Raw genomic sequence first — 17,342 nt, forward strand, 5'->3', positions numbered from 1 at the left:
GATATTGAATCTTTCGTTCGGTTTTCCTCATTAACGTCCGAACAAACCTTCATGAATCAATGCTCTCAGACGTAAAAGACTAGATGAGAGGTAGCTAGTCAACACCACCCATTGTCAGTTCTCGGGCTGCTCTGCTAACAAGGAAAAGGGTGATTTACCGTTACATTAAATTGTCTCGAAGCTCAAAGTTTGTTTGTTTGAAGTTAGACAAAGCTAAACGAGAGCTAGCTGCATTAGCTGATCACAATTCATCAGTTTAAGACTAGAGGAAAGAGAGTTAGTCTTCACCATACACCGCCAACTCCTGGGCTATTCTTTTAACAACAAGTAGTGGGGTTGACCGTTACTATATAACGGTCCCCACGGCTGAAATAGCGAGCATATTTGGTGTGACGGGAATTTGAGCCCGCGACCCTCGGATTACGAATCGTGTGCCTTAATCATCTCGCCATGCCGGCCCCGATTTGGTGAGGGAAAGGGCCTATTTATTGAAGTTCAAACACTGCAAAAGTTCCAACTAATACGAATGTTCTCAGTGTTTGGTAAATTGTCAAGCAGCTAACAACAACAAAAAATCACGCATTTGTATTACAAAATATTATTAAGTATGTTTTGTCAAGTTAAAAACGTACAGCCCAACAGTGTCATATCTTTAAAATGACAATTTTCTTAGAGTTTTGTGAAGAAAAAGCTATAACTCTAAACATGAAAATATTAAAATACAAATCGTTTCCAGTCACTCAGGGAAAAGTTTAAGGTTTACATCACTAAAGTTCGAGGTTGAAGCCTTACGACGGGCGTAGCATAGAGAGTTGATTTCCAAGCTTCGTGCTTCACAACAAAAAATTCATTTGAAATAGTGAAAAATAAAATACATTTTTGGTTCACGATCACCTAGTTTAGGACTAAAAAACAAAACAATAAAAAACATGTACGAACCAGTAGTTTCAAGCTAACTGCTCTCCCTTATAATGTTTATGTTGAAATAATTTAAAGTTCTTATATATGTGTGTGTGTGCGTGTTTGTGACAAATAAAACAACGTTTGTTATCATTGATATATATTTTTTTCTCTCATCGACAATAGAGTATTAAGTTATATCACTAATAATATAAATAATAAAGACATGTATATATATAGGTCGTACTTCTAGATGTCTTCTCCAGACATTTATGGTTAAAAGAAAAAACATTAATTTAACGGAATATAAATTGTCTCAGATCATTTTTTTTTTTGGCGGTGAATTCTGTCTTTTGAAATATTTTCTTTGAGAATTCAACAAGTAAGAAATTTAACAAAGGAAAACCGACTTACCTTCTGAATGAACAAATAGTTTATTTCCATATACTATAATAATACTTCTAAGAAAGCAACTTCACAATTCTTCATGTTTACTACTATGAATAGACTAAATAATATACGAATAGGAAAACTGAAGTGATGATTATTGTAGGAGTAAAACATTTACTGCTTGTTTTTTCTCACTTATAAACTTACAGTAACTACAAACGTGTCATAGGCCCGGCATAGCCAGGTGGTTAAGGCACTCGACTCGTAATTCGTGGGTTTGAATCTTCGTCACATCAAATATGCCCGCCCTCTCAGCCGTAGGGGCGTTCTAATGTGACGGTAAATCCCACTATTCGTTAATAAAAGAGTAGCCCAAGAGTTGGCGGTGGGTGATGATGACTAGTTGCCTTCCCTCTTGTTTTACACTGCTAAATTAGACACGGCTAGCGCAGATAGCTCTCGTGTTGCTTTGCACAAATTCAAAACAAACAAACACATCTGTCATATATTTAAATTATATTCATTCTAACAGAAGAAAAGCTAAATTTGCACATGTTTGTATTGACACCAAAAAGATTGATAATATCAAATAATCGCAATGAAGAATAAAATTCAGAGAGATACATTTTAATGTATCATTTTAAAATCTCTTTTCGCTCATTTGATTAGTGTATGTATACGAGTTTATTTAAATATATTACTATACTTTAGCTGCGGTTGACTTCTGCAAGTAAATATAATGTGTAGTTAATACGGTTTTCAAAGTATTGTCGCAGAAAATACGAACGTACTAATTTGATTACTTATCTTTTGTGTAGTAGTTTAATTTTATCCTTTGTTTGATTATAAAAGTTCCGCAATAAAACTTAAAGCATACTTCTATTACAACTTTGTGTTCCTAGAAGAACAAATGTTTAAGATATAATAATTTATATTTGGCAGTGTCTTTATCATCATCCTGCATTTTACGCTGTAAACTTGAAGCCTTATTTATTTTGTTTTATTTGCATTGCGTAGAGGATATGATAAATGAGTTTATTTGTATTATTTTCTTGAAATACAAAAGACATTTTTTAAAATTTCTAACTCTACCGTAGAGTAGTATATTTCATCACTAATCGAATGCCAGATTTACGACATTAGGAATAGCACATTACTCGTATAGCATAATCTTCCAGAGAGTAAAATTAACCTCAGAAATGAACTATTGAAAAATGATTTTGTTTTTTAAAATTGTATGCAAAGCTACACAAGGGCTATCTGTTTTAGCCGTCTGTAATTTAAAAGTTTAAGACGCATTATAACACCCCCACAAATGAAAAAGTGAGCATGTTTGGTGTGACGGAGATTCCAAACTGCGACCCTCAGATTAAGAGTCGAGCTCTCTAACCACCTGGCCTCTGTTTAAAATAATCAGTTACTAAATTTTGACTAAACAGCTGCGACTAGAGTATTACTTACTTCTTTGTTTTTCGTATCTCACCCTTTCGTGAATAATCGAGTTAAAATGTAAACATTATTCCTCGGCTATGCTCAGTAAAGTTTTTAAGCCAATGTTGGTTTTGTTCTTCTACACAATTTAGAAACAAATAAAAATCGATCTTACGCAATCGATTAAAAATATCTCTTGTTAGTTTTTGTTTGTTTTCTTTCAACATTTTACTCACCGCCTCCTTAAGTATTTTTATATTCGATGTCATCATTCCTCTTGGTTCGAACCCACCAAGATTCAATTTTATATCAAAGGTTTTCAATTATAACGTCACTTGTACCTGTTTACGTATATTCGCTTCCTTGTGTAGGTATTTTTCTTTGTTTTTTATATATTACTTTAAAATAATTTGCTTGACCGATTTTGATGAACTTTAGTTTATTTCTGAAATATTTGTTCAATGGGCGTATTGTAAGAAGTCTATCTTCAGGGGCAGATTACGAGACAAATTTATGATTGAATAAGTAACCCGTTTTTATCACTTTCACAGTATTTGTTTTTGTACAGTGTTAATGATGAAATATGTTTTAATTATTATAATCATTTCATGACTGTGTGAAACTTTAAAACTATTCATAGTTGGGTGGCTCTTTTAACCTCTCTTGAAATATTCCGTTAACTGAAAATGCGATTCTCTTACTTAATGTTAAATAACTGTTCTTTTTCGTTCGTTTTTCTTGTTGTTTTTATTTACTGTTGTGCAAAATAAGTCTAAACATTCCATTACCGGTTCCGTAATTTCATGTTTCTTTTTCTAATTTTTAAATTATCTAAATTAAATATAATTATTTTACTAAAATGTGAAGATGTTGTCTGAAAAAGTTTATTTCTTTGAAGTTAGGCTACACAGTGGATTATTTGTGCTACGGGTATCGAAACCTGTTTCTAGCGTTGTAAGTTCGCAGACATGCTATATGAAGCATCTGTAAATCTTGAAGAAGACTTGACTTCGTTAGAGAAATAGTCATTTATGATTATATTCAAGTAAAGTTTTGCTATAGAGCGAATAACTGATTAATAAAATAAATATAAACACGGCCAGATAAAACTATACCTTTAATACCCCCGGCAAGGCCAGGTAATTAAAGCACGGGACTTCTAATCTGAGGGTCGCGGACTTGAATCCCCGTCACACCAAACATTCTAGCCCTTTCAGCCGTGGGGTCATTATAATGTGATGATCAATTCCTCTATTCGTTGGCAAAAGAGTAACACAAGAGTTGGCGAAGGGTGGTGATGACTAGCTGCCTTCCCTCTAGTCTTACACTGCAAAGTTAGGGACGGCTAACACTGATAGCCTTCGTGTAGCTTTGCACGAAATTGAAAACAAACAAACAATACCTTTAATAAAAACACCTTACTTAATGATCATTTTGATACAGTTACTGTTACGAATTTCAGAACTAAAAATCTTGGTGAGCAATTTTTAAATAAATTGGAAAATATTAAAGTCATACAGTAGTTTTTACTGCATTTTACTCACCTGTTTTTCGAATTGAATCTCGTAAAATGAAGAAAATAAGTACAACTTGAACCAAGCTAATACCTGTAATAGTTACTTATATCTTCAAAATATAAGACTTATGAACTTTTACGGTAAATAACCACGTGATTGTTCACTTTATTAAGAACCACGCCTAACTGAAATGTCTTTAATTTTAGTAACAGCTTGCATGTGATTTGTGATAAATTTTACAGAAGGCCAGAAAATGTCTTGTTTAATCATTGCCCATTCATGGAAGACTAAGATCTGTGGGTGGCTCACAGATGTCAGTAGAGAACTGTAGTAGCGACTGCGACATGCAAGTTTACTCCAAATGGGCTATATTTGCACGAAATCTAATGGGCATGGTGGGTAAGAAACCATGATCATCGTGAGTTGCTGTACCATCGGTTTGAGAGAGTTCCTATTAGTCAAGGTAGAAATGCCGCATTGTGAGGTATTCACACCTCCAGATTATACATTGTACTTGAAGCCATTTTCCTATGTAAAGAAAAGAAAGACCTAACATATGCAATGATAACGTTCCCTACACCATTACACCATCTCCATCAGTTTGCACTCTAGGTACAAAACAAGTAGGGTCCAAGAGACTCTTGGAGTTATCTCCAACTTTTGTACCTAATTTTCAGCACCAAAAAAACCCAAAAAAAACACGTGCAATGTGAAACAAAACATCACGTGATCTCCACTGTTTGTTCTGCAAGTGCTATTGAAATCTTGTTTTACCTAGAAAGATCAGCTACTATAGGTCATTTTTTTCTCAATATTGTCACATGCTGTAACAAAGATTGCATACATCTGAGAACTCTTGATGTAGTCGGTCATTTACTTCGGTTTGTAGACAGAAGTTGAGAGCATTAGTTTTGCTTCTGTTTTACAGATCCTAGTGATAGATACATCTGAACTTCCGGCCAAATAAGCAATCTATATTAACAGTTGTCTTGCCAATTCGACACACACCATAACGCTTCTTCTGAGGTTGGAGGAATCTCTGTCGTTACTCGTTGTCTTGAAGATTACACAGGTCTGCGAATTTAAACTTGATAAAAGTTTTGGTTTTAACAACAGATCGGAAATATTTCGATAATAATATTCGCTTTTTCTTTTCTATTGCGTAAATTTTTTTTAACAAATCGGAAAGAAAGAAAGTCTTACAAAGATAACATTACTTCTTCGTTTACCACAATGAACATTTTTTGTTATTATGTTTGTTAACAAAAATAGAAACAAATTGAAGGAAAGTGAAGAAGATCGATGCCAAATGAGTCTCTTCATTCACCTTGATTTTGTAAAATTTACATATTTTAGTCTCAAAATTTAGGTGTTGTGGTCTTTTTTTATGTATTGTGTCTGTAGTATCAGATAATTAGCCATCATACTGATGTTCTACCTTCATGGATAGCTCCTCTCCATTTCCTTGATGTATAGATGAAACTTTTGCCCTTGCTCGTCGCTAACGGCACCGAGATTTTCAGGGAAATAGTCCTGATTTTAGCGTTGTAAATCCGAAGACCTCTTCTGTCCCAACGGGGGACAATCTTTAAAAGCAATCCTTGTTTCAATTTTCCTCATTATCTTTTCGAACTGTTCATTTTACGTCAGTTTCCTAATCATCTTTTCTATTAACATCAGTTCATAATCAGGTAAAATTGTTTTAAAGTATTCAGTACAGTAGATACAGGTACATTAGGTCTTATAGCAGATTGTAGGTTTGATAAGAAATTTTATTTTTATTTTCAGTGTTGTAGCGTTGCTCGTTACTTGAACAAAAACATCAGTAATATTCGTGGTTTCTAGGCTCACACTAGACCATTGGAATTCCAAAAAGCAAAAACTTACCTTTAGTCTATTGTCTCAACTCTTCATCACAAACGACACAATCTACGTGTGGAGCCCATGATTTATCCTGGTCCCCACGTTTTATTATGCATAATACGCTTTTTAAACGAATTCTGTAATATTTTATCTTTGCTTATTTACAACAAATTTATCACAAATGTAACGGAATATATCTGGGTTATTTATACAACCTTCTGTTGGCATAGCAATGAATAAATAATATTGAAAAATAATAATGTCAGAGTGCCCGCATAAACAAATACTATTCAAAAATGATATATAATGCGGCCTGTTAACCGTTTATAAAATAGAGGTGTGTTTCTCGTGGGTTCTAGAACGATCGATAAGATTTTCACGTAGTGATTAGATTAGCGAAATATATAGTCAATTGTTTTCAACATTTTAAGTATCACAAAATGGACCCGTTTTCAAAGAAAATTATTCACTTACTTAAAAGTACATACGACATTTTGTGAAGAACCTATACATGATGGAGAAAAATGGACATCGTTTCAGGATTTAGCGTACATGAACTTCTGTCAAACATGTAAAAATATCAAAATAATAAAACCGTAACAGGTCTGGGTTATCCATAATATGATTAAATATTTGCATTAATATGTCTGACATCTGTTGGGCCGTTTTAATTTATATAAAGATACAAATGGGATGTTATAAAAATACAGCTATAGTGAAATGGTATTTTTGTCAGCATATGTTTCACTTAAAACATCGAACACATTCATGTAAAGTGAGGCAGCATTTATATTATTTCTAAGAATGAAAAAGTAAATGTGGGATATATGATTTACTGATATACTTCTTAATCGAAAATAAATCAGAATGTTAAAAAACAACATAGCAGTTATTGTATAAGAAAATCTTTATTTCGATAGCGTTTTCAGGCTTTAAAGTTGCGATAGCCAAACTATAACATTTGACTCTCTATCACCGTCAATATTACCTATTTATTTTCTGAGTGAAAACTCAAGTGTTTTACTGAGTTTAGTAACTTTAATCAATGATATCGTAACGTTACAACATTGCTCTTTTGATTTTTTTCTCCATTTTAGCTTCTCCATGTAGTACAATTCGCTTCATTTGTTTATCTGTAAGTATTAGATCAAAGCCACATTGGATTATTTACTGTGTTCATCGAAGGGGATTAACTCCCGGATTTTAGCGTTGTAAGTACATAAACTTACAGCTGTATCATCATGGGAGTAAACCTGCTTTAAAGCTAAAAGAACCACTTTGGTTCTAATTTATGCGTAAATCTACAAAACAAATTGTCTGTGTTTTTCTACCGTGAGTATCAAACTCAGATTAGTAGCATTATAAGGCCTTCGACTTATTTTCGAATGACCAGCATACCCAATTAAAAAAATTCTAATTATTTAATAATCATTTGGAAATGTGAATTTTTTTATTTCAACATATATAGTCCGTTATTTGTAAAGAATAATAGAAACCAACTGCGTTAGACGAATTCGGTTATCGTTCATTCGGTGTACACAAAGATTGTTAGATAAAAATAGCACTACAGTTAAATAGAATGTTAATGTTTGTTTGTGTTTTAATTTCGTACAAAGCTACAAGAGAACTATCTGCGATAGCCTTCTCTAATTTAGTATTGTAAGACTAGAGGGAAGGCAGTTAGTCATCACCACCCACAGCCAACTCTTGGGCTACTCTTTTACCAACAAATAGTGGGATTGACCGTCACATTATAACGCCTCCACAGTTGAAAGGGCGAGAATATTTAGTGTGACGGGAATTCGAACCCGCGACCCTTAGATTACGAGTCGGATGCCTTAACCACCTGGCCATGCCGGGCCCAAATGTTATGTTAACAAGTCCAACGTGACTCATTGATTAGCGTGCAACATAATGTATCAGTGGGTCCAAGGTTTGCATCTCTTTGCCACGTTTTCTACTTTGAGGATGTGTGGACCTAATTAGAGTGACAGTCACGTGTGTTAAAGAGAACTGAAAATTAAAACCTAAAAGACACATTTTGCCCATGTGTTAAGATAGCTGTGAATCGAAGTTTCCATATCATTAATAATTAGTCACGTGATTTTCTTTAACGTATGTTCAACTATAAGCGTTTCCCAGAATTGCTTTTATGTTTTTTGTTTATAAATTAACAGTTTTGGCTTACAACGAATTACCTTCGTCTTTAACTGTAGCTTACTGAACATTTAATCAACAGATGGCGCTGGATTAGATAAGTTGCTAAAGTGTATTGACATCTATGCTCCCATCATAGTCTGCCGCTACTGCAAGCCCCAGCCATGTGACTGAGTTGTGTGAAGGTTTGACAGAAGCAGATTGGGAATTATCCTTAACGTATCCCAGCTGCGCACACAAAATGCTAATTTTTATTACGCACGTTCCAACAGTTGTTCAAAAACTAAATAAACTAAACGGTTTATTGGTATAATTACGTTTTAGGATTTACTAACGTGATGCCGTCAGAAAGAAAAAAGTCTTCCTACAGAAGTAGAAGAGAAAGCCACCATCCTATGAAGAAACGTCCTCCGGTCAACAAATGCAAGACGTGCTGCCGTAAGTTCACGGCTTTCATGTTCTCCCATGTCGGGTTGTGTGGACTAGTCGTTGGCTACAGTATCCTGGGCGCTTTCGCTTTCCGGGCACTGGAGGCTCCTTACGAAGAAGTAAAGGAAAGTGAAGTGACCGAGATGCGGGAACAGACAGTGGAGCGATTGTGGGACATTACGTACCACTATAATGTGCTTTATAGGGAAAACTGGACTCGAACTGTGACATCTGAGATCGAGGAATTCCAGGCAGCTCTAATAGCAGCGGTCAGAGATGGTTATGACGGCAAAGGTGTGGAGGCTGGTCAGCAGTGGTCATTCTCTGGAGCTTTTCTCTATTCTCTCACTGTCATAACTACAATTGGTAAGGTATTGGATGTTTTATTTCTATCTGAAAATAAATGTATTGTATAAAATAATAAGTCATAATTCTGGACAGACCCTTAATAATTGTACGTATCAAGGGTGACGTCATTACAAACACGTTTCTGTCACAAACGGTCACTTATTTAACTTGTATATAATATACTTATGTGAAAATGACATGTTTAAAACAACGTATATTTTACTTACGGTTGTACGCTACAGTTGTTAAAGTATAATGATATTTTTTGCTCAGTTTATGAATATATGTATACCTTATGTATTCTTTATTACCTTGCTTTATTCATTTATGCATACATTAAAAATTACGTAATTTTGCTAACTTTCATTATGGTCTGATCAGCTGATTTAAGATAACTTAATGTTATTAAGAATTATTTGATGTTTTTATAGTTCTGTTGAAATATTATATTACACACTCTCACAAATGTGTAAGGAGCAAAACATTTGCCTTTTTCATGTTTTTCAGTGTTCGCTAGAAACAATGTCATTAGAAATCAGTCAACTATCATAATATAATTTTAATAAGATAAATAACACGAGAAATTATGATTTTTGTTGTTATTGTTTCATTTCAAGTTATAAGTATTTTCTGTAAATTGATGAAATGCATTCCATTCGTCAGATTGCTTCCTCTTTTGTTATTGTTACAAGCTAGAGATCCCTTTAACATAGACCAAAACACAGGCCGTCTCTTTTCAAATATCGTGTTCTGTCGCAGGACGTTCCTAAGAGCGCAGTCTGTAGCTAAGCGGTAAACCTGAAGATTTATAAAGCTAAAAATTTCTTTCACTACCCGTAGTGGGCAGAACACAGTTAACCCATGGTGCAGTTTTGTGCTTAATTACAAACAAACAAAGCTTTGTGCCTAAAGCTGAAAATAAGTCTCACCAATTAATTTTTACTTTAAAATAACAATTATTTGTTTTTACCTTTAGATGTATTTATTTACACAAAAACACTAATGTAAATAGAGGAATTGTTCTTTCAATATAGAATTACTATCAGGATTGTTCTTTCAATATAGAGTTACTACCAAGATTCTTCTTTCAATATTGAGCTACTATCATGATTCTTCTTTCAATATAGAATTACTATCAGGATTGTTCTTTCAATATAGAGTTACTACCAAGATTCTTCTTTCAATATTGAGCTACTATCATGATTCTTCTTTCAATATAGAATTACTATCAGGATTGTTCTTTCAATATAGAGTTACTATCAGGATTGTTCTTTCAATATAGAGTTACCATCAGGATTGTTAATTGCTTCTCGACACTATAGCAACAAAAGAAACAAACGCAAGTCCAGTCTGTCAACAACTGCATAATATATAATAACATGAACTAAACAAGTTAACCTAAGTTAACTCTTGTATTCTGAAAATAACTGAAATTAATTAAAATATTTATAAGAACTTAAGAAGAATATTAATATTATTAACTACAGTTATTGAGAACGTAATCTATAAAGGCTTAACTGAGTATGATTTGTGCTTCTTATTTTTTCATTATAATATTATATATATGTTAAAGCAGTGAGGTTAAGTATTATGCTTAAAATCGGTTGCAACTAATATCGTTGTTTCGGTATAAAATGATATCACGGTTACGACACTCGACTCACAATCTGAGGGTCACATTGAACATGCTTGCCCTATCAGCTCATTGTGTAGTTTTGTGTTTAACTGCGAACAAATAAAGCATTCGACACTATCAAATAGGCCAACTTAATACGACAGTAACAAGGTAAACAAACGAATAAAACTGAACATTCTAAGTAAGTTGACACAACTTGACTTTTGTATTCCGAAACTAGCTCAAAATTAAATGCAATATTCTTTTAAGAACAAAATTGATTGGGTTTTAAATGATAATAAAAAACAACAGAGAGCTTAGCATTACACCTCTTTTTCTCTCTAGCACCTTCACCTTTTCTCTTTTTGAAACCCAAAACGTTTGTAACTAAAATCCAAATATAATACCAAAGAAATAAACAAACCCTATTTGGTAGAGTAACTTTAACCAATTGTAAAACTTTGTGTCAATACCAAACAAATAAATCCTGTTTGGTAGAGTAACTTTAGCGTATTGTAAAGTTTTGTGTTATTACCAAACAAACAAATCCTGTTTGGTAGAGTATCTTTAGCGTATTGTAAAGTTTTGTGTTATTACCAAACAAACAAATTCTGTTTGGTAGAGTAACTTTAGCGTATTGTAAAGTTTTTTGTTAATACCAAACAAACAAAAAATAAAAAATTTAATACATCATGTTTTGCTCAAGTTCGTATAGTATTTTTGCATGCTAAGTTAGTATAAAGTTATGATGTTGGAATTCATTAAGAATTGTAACAAACTGCATTCGATTTATCATTTCATTTGTTCCTATTATTAAGCATAAGCCAATGTGTATTTTTATACAGTAAACAACTTCTTGATTTCTAATATTGAAAATATATTTGTTCAGATACATTCTCGAGTATTAGAAATCAGAAAACTGTTTATAGTTTAAAGATACATTTTGATTAAAGCTTAATATCCAAACCCACATCTCAGTTTCTCATGAATTAGTTGAATATTCTAATTTTATACGAAATATTTTTGTCACATGTTACTTAGGTAAGTAACGGCCGTCGCAAAGCATCTTGTTAGAGCTTTCTAAGAATTAATCTGTTTATAAGAGTTGTAAGAACTAATCTGTCTATTACACATATTACGAGAAAGTTTATCCTAGATTTGAACAATTAATGTTTTTCTTATTGCTGGCTAATAATAATAAATTCAATGGGAGAAGGACAGAAATGTTCAAATGTTTTATTAACACGTCTCTCGGGAGCCAAGAATTCCCTTTACACAGTAGCTTGTTGAACATTAAAACGTTGAATCCGAAAACTTCCAAAGCAGGTTGTTTTGAATGTATCTTTTTGGGACATATTCAAGACAAGTTTTCGTTACTAATTGATAATTTTTAAAATAAAATACAGCGTTCCCAAGTCTCCGTACTAACTAGTATAAAGGTTTATCTGCGGGGTGTGTGTGTTTTCTTATAACAAAGTCACATTGGTCTATCTGCTGAGTCCACGGAGGGGAATCGAATTCTTGATTTTAGCATTATAAATCCGTAGACTTACCGTTGTACCAGCGAGATACTGTCTGCTGGGAGTAACTTCAATATATATGAATAAAGCCACATTATCCGCATTATTAATTAAGCAATTGCCAACCTTTTATGTTTGTGTTATCAGATTTTTATATTTAGCTTTCATTTGAGGAAGGAGCAATTTCACCTGCGATTCGTGTAGGGAAAGTCAAAGTATCACAATAGTCAGTAGTAGGATGAGTAGACAGTAACCTACAATTTCACCTACGATTCGTGTAGGGAAGGTCAAAGTATCACGATAGTCAGCAGTAGGATGAGTAGACAGTAACATTTTCAAAGCAGCTACATACATAATATTGTATCTGGCTTGCTACACAAAGTGGTTCTAAACAGCTCTTGAATATCTGTTCCTGTTATTTGGAGACTTTCATGCTTCTTGTGTTTAGCCATTAAGCTTGTGATGCGCTGACAGATTTCTATCACCTTACCACTTTAAATCACTTTTCACAGTCCCAACGCTAAAATAATATGGAAATGCCTTCTTTCTGACCAATAAAAATAACCCAAAATTTCAATTAAAATTAATAAAAAATAAATGGGGTAGTGTGTTTTTTAAAACAAAAATGTCCACCACTGGCTCGTGAGGAGCTTGTTAATACGTTGAAGATTACAAACATCTATCTATCAATGCATTTAAAGCACAAGTTGTTGTGAGGAATTAGTTAACATTGTTTAGATTTTATTTAATAAATGAACTCAACTTGAATTTTACATCCAAAGATAGAATTTAGTTGAATAAATATTTATCTTCATACTACGAATGAGGGCTCAGCTGAGCGAATAAGTCAGTGGTAGAATACGTGATACCAACGCCAAACAAAAGCTAATGTTTAATAACGCACATAGCAAGGGTATCTTTCTTTCGCACGAACGTTAATGAACTACGTCACGTCTCAAAATAGTGAAAGAAACGGCCCACACCCATAATTACAACGTTACATTTTAAACTTTAGCTAAGCGTTATATAAAATTATTATCGGAATTTGTATTTAGTCAGTAGTTTCAAAGATTCGATTTAAATACGTTCTATTTCTACACGTTAGGATTTCAAATTAAGTTTATCGATGTTTATGGGAGGGAAATGTGCAACATCTAACAACGTTATTTATTTTATCGCTGATATGAGTATCTAAAGAGGATACGTTAAAAAAGGTCTGTACAGCATACATACCTTAAACCATTTAGTAATATTTTCAGATTTATATCACTAGCATGGGCGATGAAACGTAATTTAAAAAAACACATATACTGATTCTTTGGTTTACAATGGAAAACAAATAGACACGTATAACAACTAATCAGTGTGGTGCTCTAAGGATTCACACATTGGGAATATATTCAATTTGCCTTTAGTTAAATTGTGTTCTTCCAGGACATTTTCTCGTTATCTAATGAAATCTTTTGTCGAGTGATAGGTAGATGCAACTAATCTCTAATTTGAGTCGAAAAAAAGACTTCGCATTTCCTGAAACATCTATAAAGTGACAATAAAAATGTCATCTTTCAATATGCTTGAAAATTCGTTGGTGTTTCAATTACCACAGATTGGAAATAAAGTGAAACAATTTTAATTTAGAATATCAACAGATGGCTTCGAGTAGGAACGCGGGCTGAAAAGGCTTCAAATTTTTTATCCAATAAAATATGTTATTACCATTTGCTTTAATCATTTTTTTATCTTTATACCATGCGATAAAGTAATACGTTTCACGAAAACCAGATTTTAAGTAGAATATATCTGTTTATTTCAGAATAATTTCATACAATATTTATTTCTGATTTAAATAATATTAACGTATAATAGTAATTACTATTATTTAAATTGTGACACCAGTTTGAATCTTCTCGTTTTATAATGAAGTGATATCGTCGATTATTTATTTATCTGGCCCATGGTCCGGCATGGCCAGTTGGATTAAGGCGTTCGACTCATAATCTGAGGATCGCGGGTTCGATTCCCTGTTGCACCAAACATGCACGCACTTTCAAACGTGAGGGCATTATAATGTGACGGTCAACCCCACTATTCGTTGGTAAAAGAGTAGCCCAAGAGTTGGCGGTGGATGGTGATGACCAGCTGTCTTCCCTCTGGTCTTGCACTGCTAAATTAGGGACGGCTAGTGCAGATAGTCTTTGTGTAGCTTTGCGCGAAATTCAAAACAATACATAAACAATACTGTACTCATCTAATAAAGGTATAAAGAAATAAACCAATACGTTTTTATGTTATCGAGTAACAGTTTCGAATAACGTCTTGTCTAACTGAACGACCTAATAACTCTCGCATCAGAGATATGGGTACAGTGTTATACATAATACATATTTGAGTGTTTACATAAAGAAGTTTAATACTTCTAGTTTCTCTACATTCTGTTCTCTAACACCCATAATTTTATTTTATATCTATAATATTCAGATGTTATCATATGTTTTAGATACATACAAAAAGAATCTGTAACGAATTGCTGCCGGTTAAACAGTCAAGCATTCAGTGAGATATGATATAGTCCTTCATTTTCATATCATCCAGTAAGATATGGTACATTCTTTTATTATCTATATTATCTAGTAAGATATGGTACATTCTTTTAATATCTATATCACCCTGTGAGATATGATACAGCCTTTTATTATCCATATCATTCTGTGAGATATGGTACAACCTTTTATTATATACACCGTTCAATAATACATGGCACATCCTTTTAATATATATATATATATCATGAAATAAGATATAGTACATCCTTTTATTATATATATCATCCAGTAAGATATGGTACATCCTTTTATTATCCATAAAATCCAGTAAGATATGGCACATCCTTTTATTATCGATATGATCCAGTAAGATATGGTACATCCTTTTATTATCTATATCATCCAGTAAGATATGGTACATCCTTTTATTATCCATAAAATCCAGTAAGATATGGCACATCCTTTTATTATCGATATCATCCAGTAAGATATGGTACATCCTTTTATTACTTATATCATCAAGTAAGGTATGATACATCCTTTTATTAACATTCAGTAAGATCTGTTGTTGGATTATATATATTTTCCAGTGATATAAGGTTCAGTTTTATTATCTGTATTATATATCAAGACATACTATACCTCTTTATTTCTCTTATCAACCTATCAACATATTTATCCACACACCCAACAGTTTACTGACCCGTTTCATAAGTTCGCTCAATAAGCCTTCCACATAACCATTTACTTATATGCCCTTCCTTCAACCAACTTAATCTTACTAGTGTTTGTACTTAATACCTTATCTACTTTTTTGAAGCACCTGATAACAAATCTTCACTACCAAGCAACTTTTTACTGTTCATTCTTAATATGAACATAGCTTTTGGTTTCATTCTCGACAAATAAACTGACGTACTTAGTTTTACATTAAACTTATCACTGATCTATACTTTCACACTTTTACTGAAGTATATACACTGCCAGATATCTACCTATTAATGCACCTACTCAGTTATTCTAATTACTGATCTACCTTTTCAAAGCATCTGCTTACTGGCCTACCCTTTTCTTATTAATCTCTTCTTTCTGGTACCGACTTAGACCAAAGAGGCCTAAGTCAAAATCCGTCACGTTTCTAGAATTGCAATTTGGATTCATAGGTGCTTCATAAGGGTGACTATCAAACATCGCTATTCAATTAGAGTCACCCAAGAGGTGCACTAGGTGCTGTTGAATAGCTTCAGTACTTATAGTATTTCAAGTTAAAATTACCTTTACAATAAGGATGGCAGTGTGTGAATATCCAACTGATGTTCTCTTCTAAACGTCTTCTCAATGACCCACACTATATTTTACACTAGTACTGGTTTCCACTTCGATGGCCTAATTACTAAAATATTATTTTACTTATGTTGATCCTTATATTCAAACACTCTTGCATCTTTCCACACATCTCAAGTACTTATCGTATCACATCATTACACTAATATACCCATACTTTTATTAATATTATATTTCTTCCTTATATCTACTTTTCCTGCAAATATTCCAGCACATTCTACATTGAAATACATTCATTGTTAATCTTTTGTGTGTGTGTTTTCTTATAGCAAAGCCACATCGGGCTATCTGCTGAGCCCATCGAGGAGAATCGAACCCCTGACTTTAGCGTTGTAAATCCGTAGACATATCGCTGTACTAGCGGGGAGAAATCTGTTGTGTCTTGTCGAAGTGTATTCATATTTATAAAAAAGATAAAACGTGTGGCGCTGGTAAAATTTTTGTTTATTTTGCTTTTGAATTTCGCGCAAAGTGACACGAAGGCTATCTGCGCTAGCCTTCCCTAATTTTGCAGTGTAAAACTAGAGGAAAGGCAGCTAGTCATCACCACCCACCGCCAAGTCTTGGGCTACTCTTTTTCCAACGAATAGTGGGATTGACCGTCACATTATAACGCCCCCACGGTTGAAAGGGCGAGCAAGTTTGGTGCGACGAACATTCAAACCCACGATCCTCGGATTATGAGTCGCACGCCTTAACCCACCTGGCCATGCCGGGCCTCAAAATGTTTGTTGGCTTGTTGTTCAATATAAAGCTATACGGGCCTGGCATGGCCTAGCGCGTAAGGCGTGCGACTCGTAATCCGAGGGTCGCGGGTTCGCGCCCGCGTCGCGCTAAACATGCTCGCCCTCCCAGCCGTGGGGGTGTATAATGTGACGGTCAATCCCACTATTCGTTGGTAAAAGAGTAGCCCAAGAGTTGGCGGTGGGTGGTGATGACTAGCTGCCTTCCCTCTAGTCTTACACTGCTAAATTAGGGACGGCTAGCACAGATAGCCCTCGAGTAGCTTTGTGCGAAATTCCCAAACAAATAAACAAAATAAAGCTATACAATGAGTTATATTGCTCTACCTACCGGGGGTAGCTAAACCCGAGTTTTAGCGTCATAAACCTTCGTAATTAACGTTGAGTCTTTAAAGGGGGGATCGTGAAATGATGGAAAAGAACTAGGACGGGAACGTGAATTAATCTTACTCACAATTTAACTATAAGTGTACAAAACCATCACAAACGTATCGCAGAGGATCCGAACGAAAGGAAAAAGACATGGAGATGTAGTAGCTACA

General features: G+C 33.9%; 1 protein-coding gene across 1 annotated transcript in view; it reads left to right on the forward strand.

Annotated features, from left to right (window-relative positions):
• The first annotated feature begins 8,412 nt into the window (after positions 1-8,412).
• The window catches only part of LOC143239230 (TWiK family of potassium channels protein 7-like), a 46,943-nt gene continuing 38,013 nt past the window's right edge, over positions 8,413-17,342 (forward strand). The window contains exon 1 of the mRNA XM_076480136.1: positions 8,413-9,053. Within this exon, the coding sequence (XP_076336251.1) occupies positions 8,597-9,053 (457 nt within the window). The 5' untranslated portion in view covers positions 8,413-8,596. The remainder of the gene's footprint in view (positions 9,054-17,342) is intronic.

Source organism: Tachypleus tridentatus, chromosome 13 (assembly GCF_004210375.1).
Source record: "Tachypleus tridentatus isolate NWPU-2018 chromosome 13, ASM421037v1, whole genome shotgun sequence".
In the NCBI taxonomy this organism is placed as follows: Eukaryota; Metazoa; Arthropoda; class Merostomata; order Xiphosura; family Limulidae; genus Tachypleus; species Tachypleus tridentatus.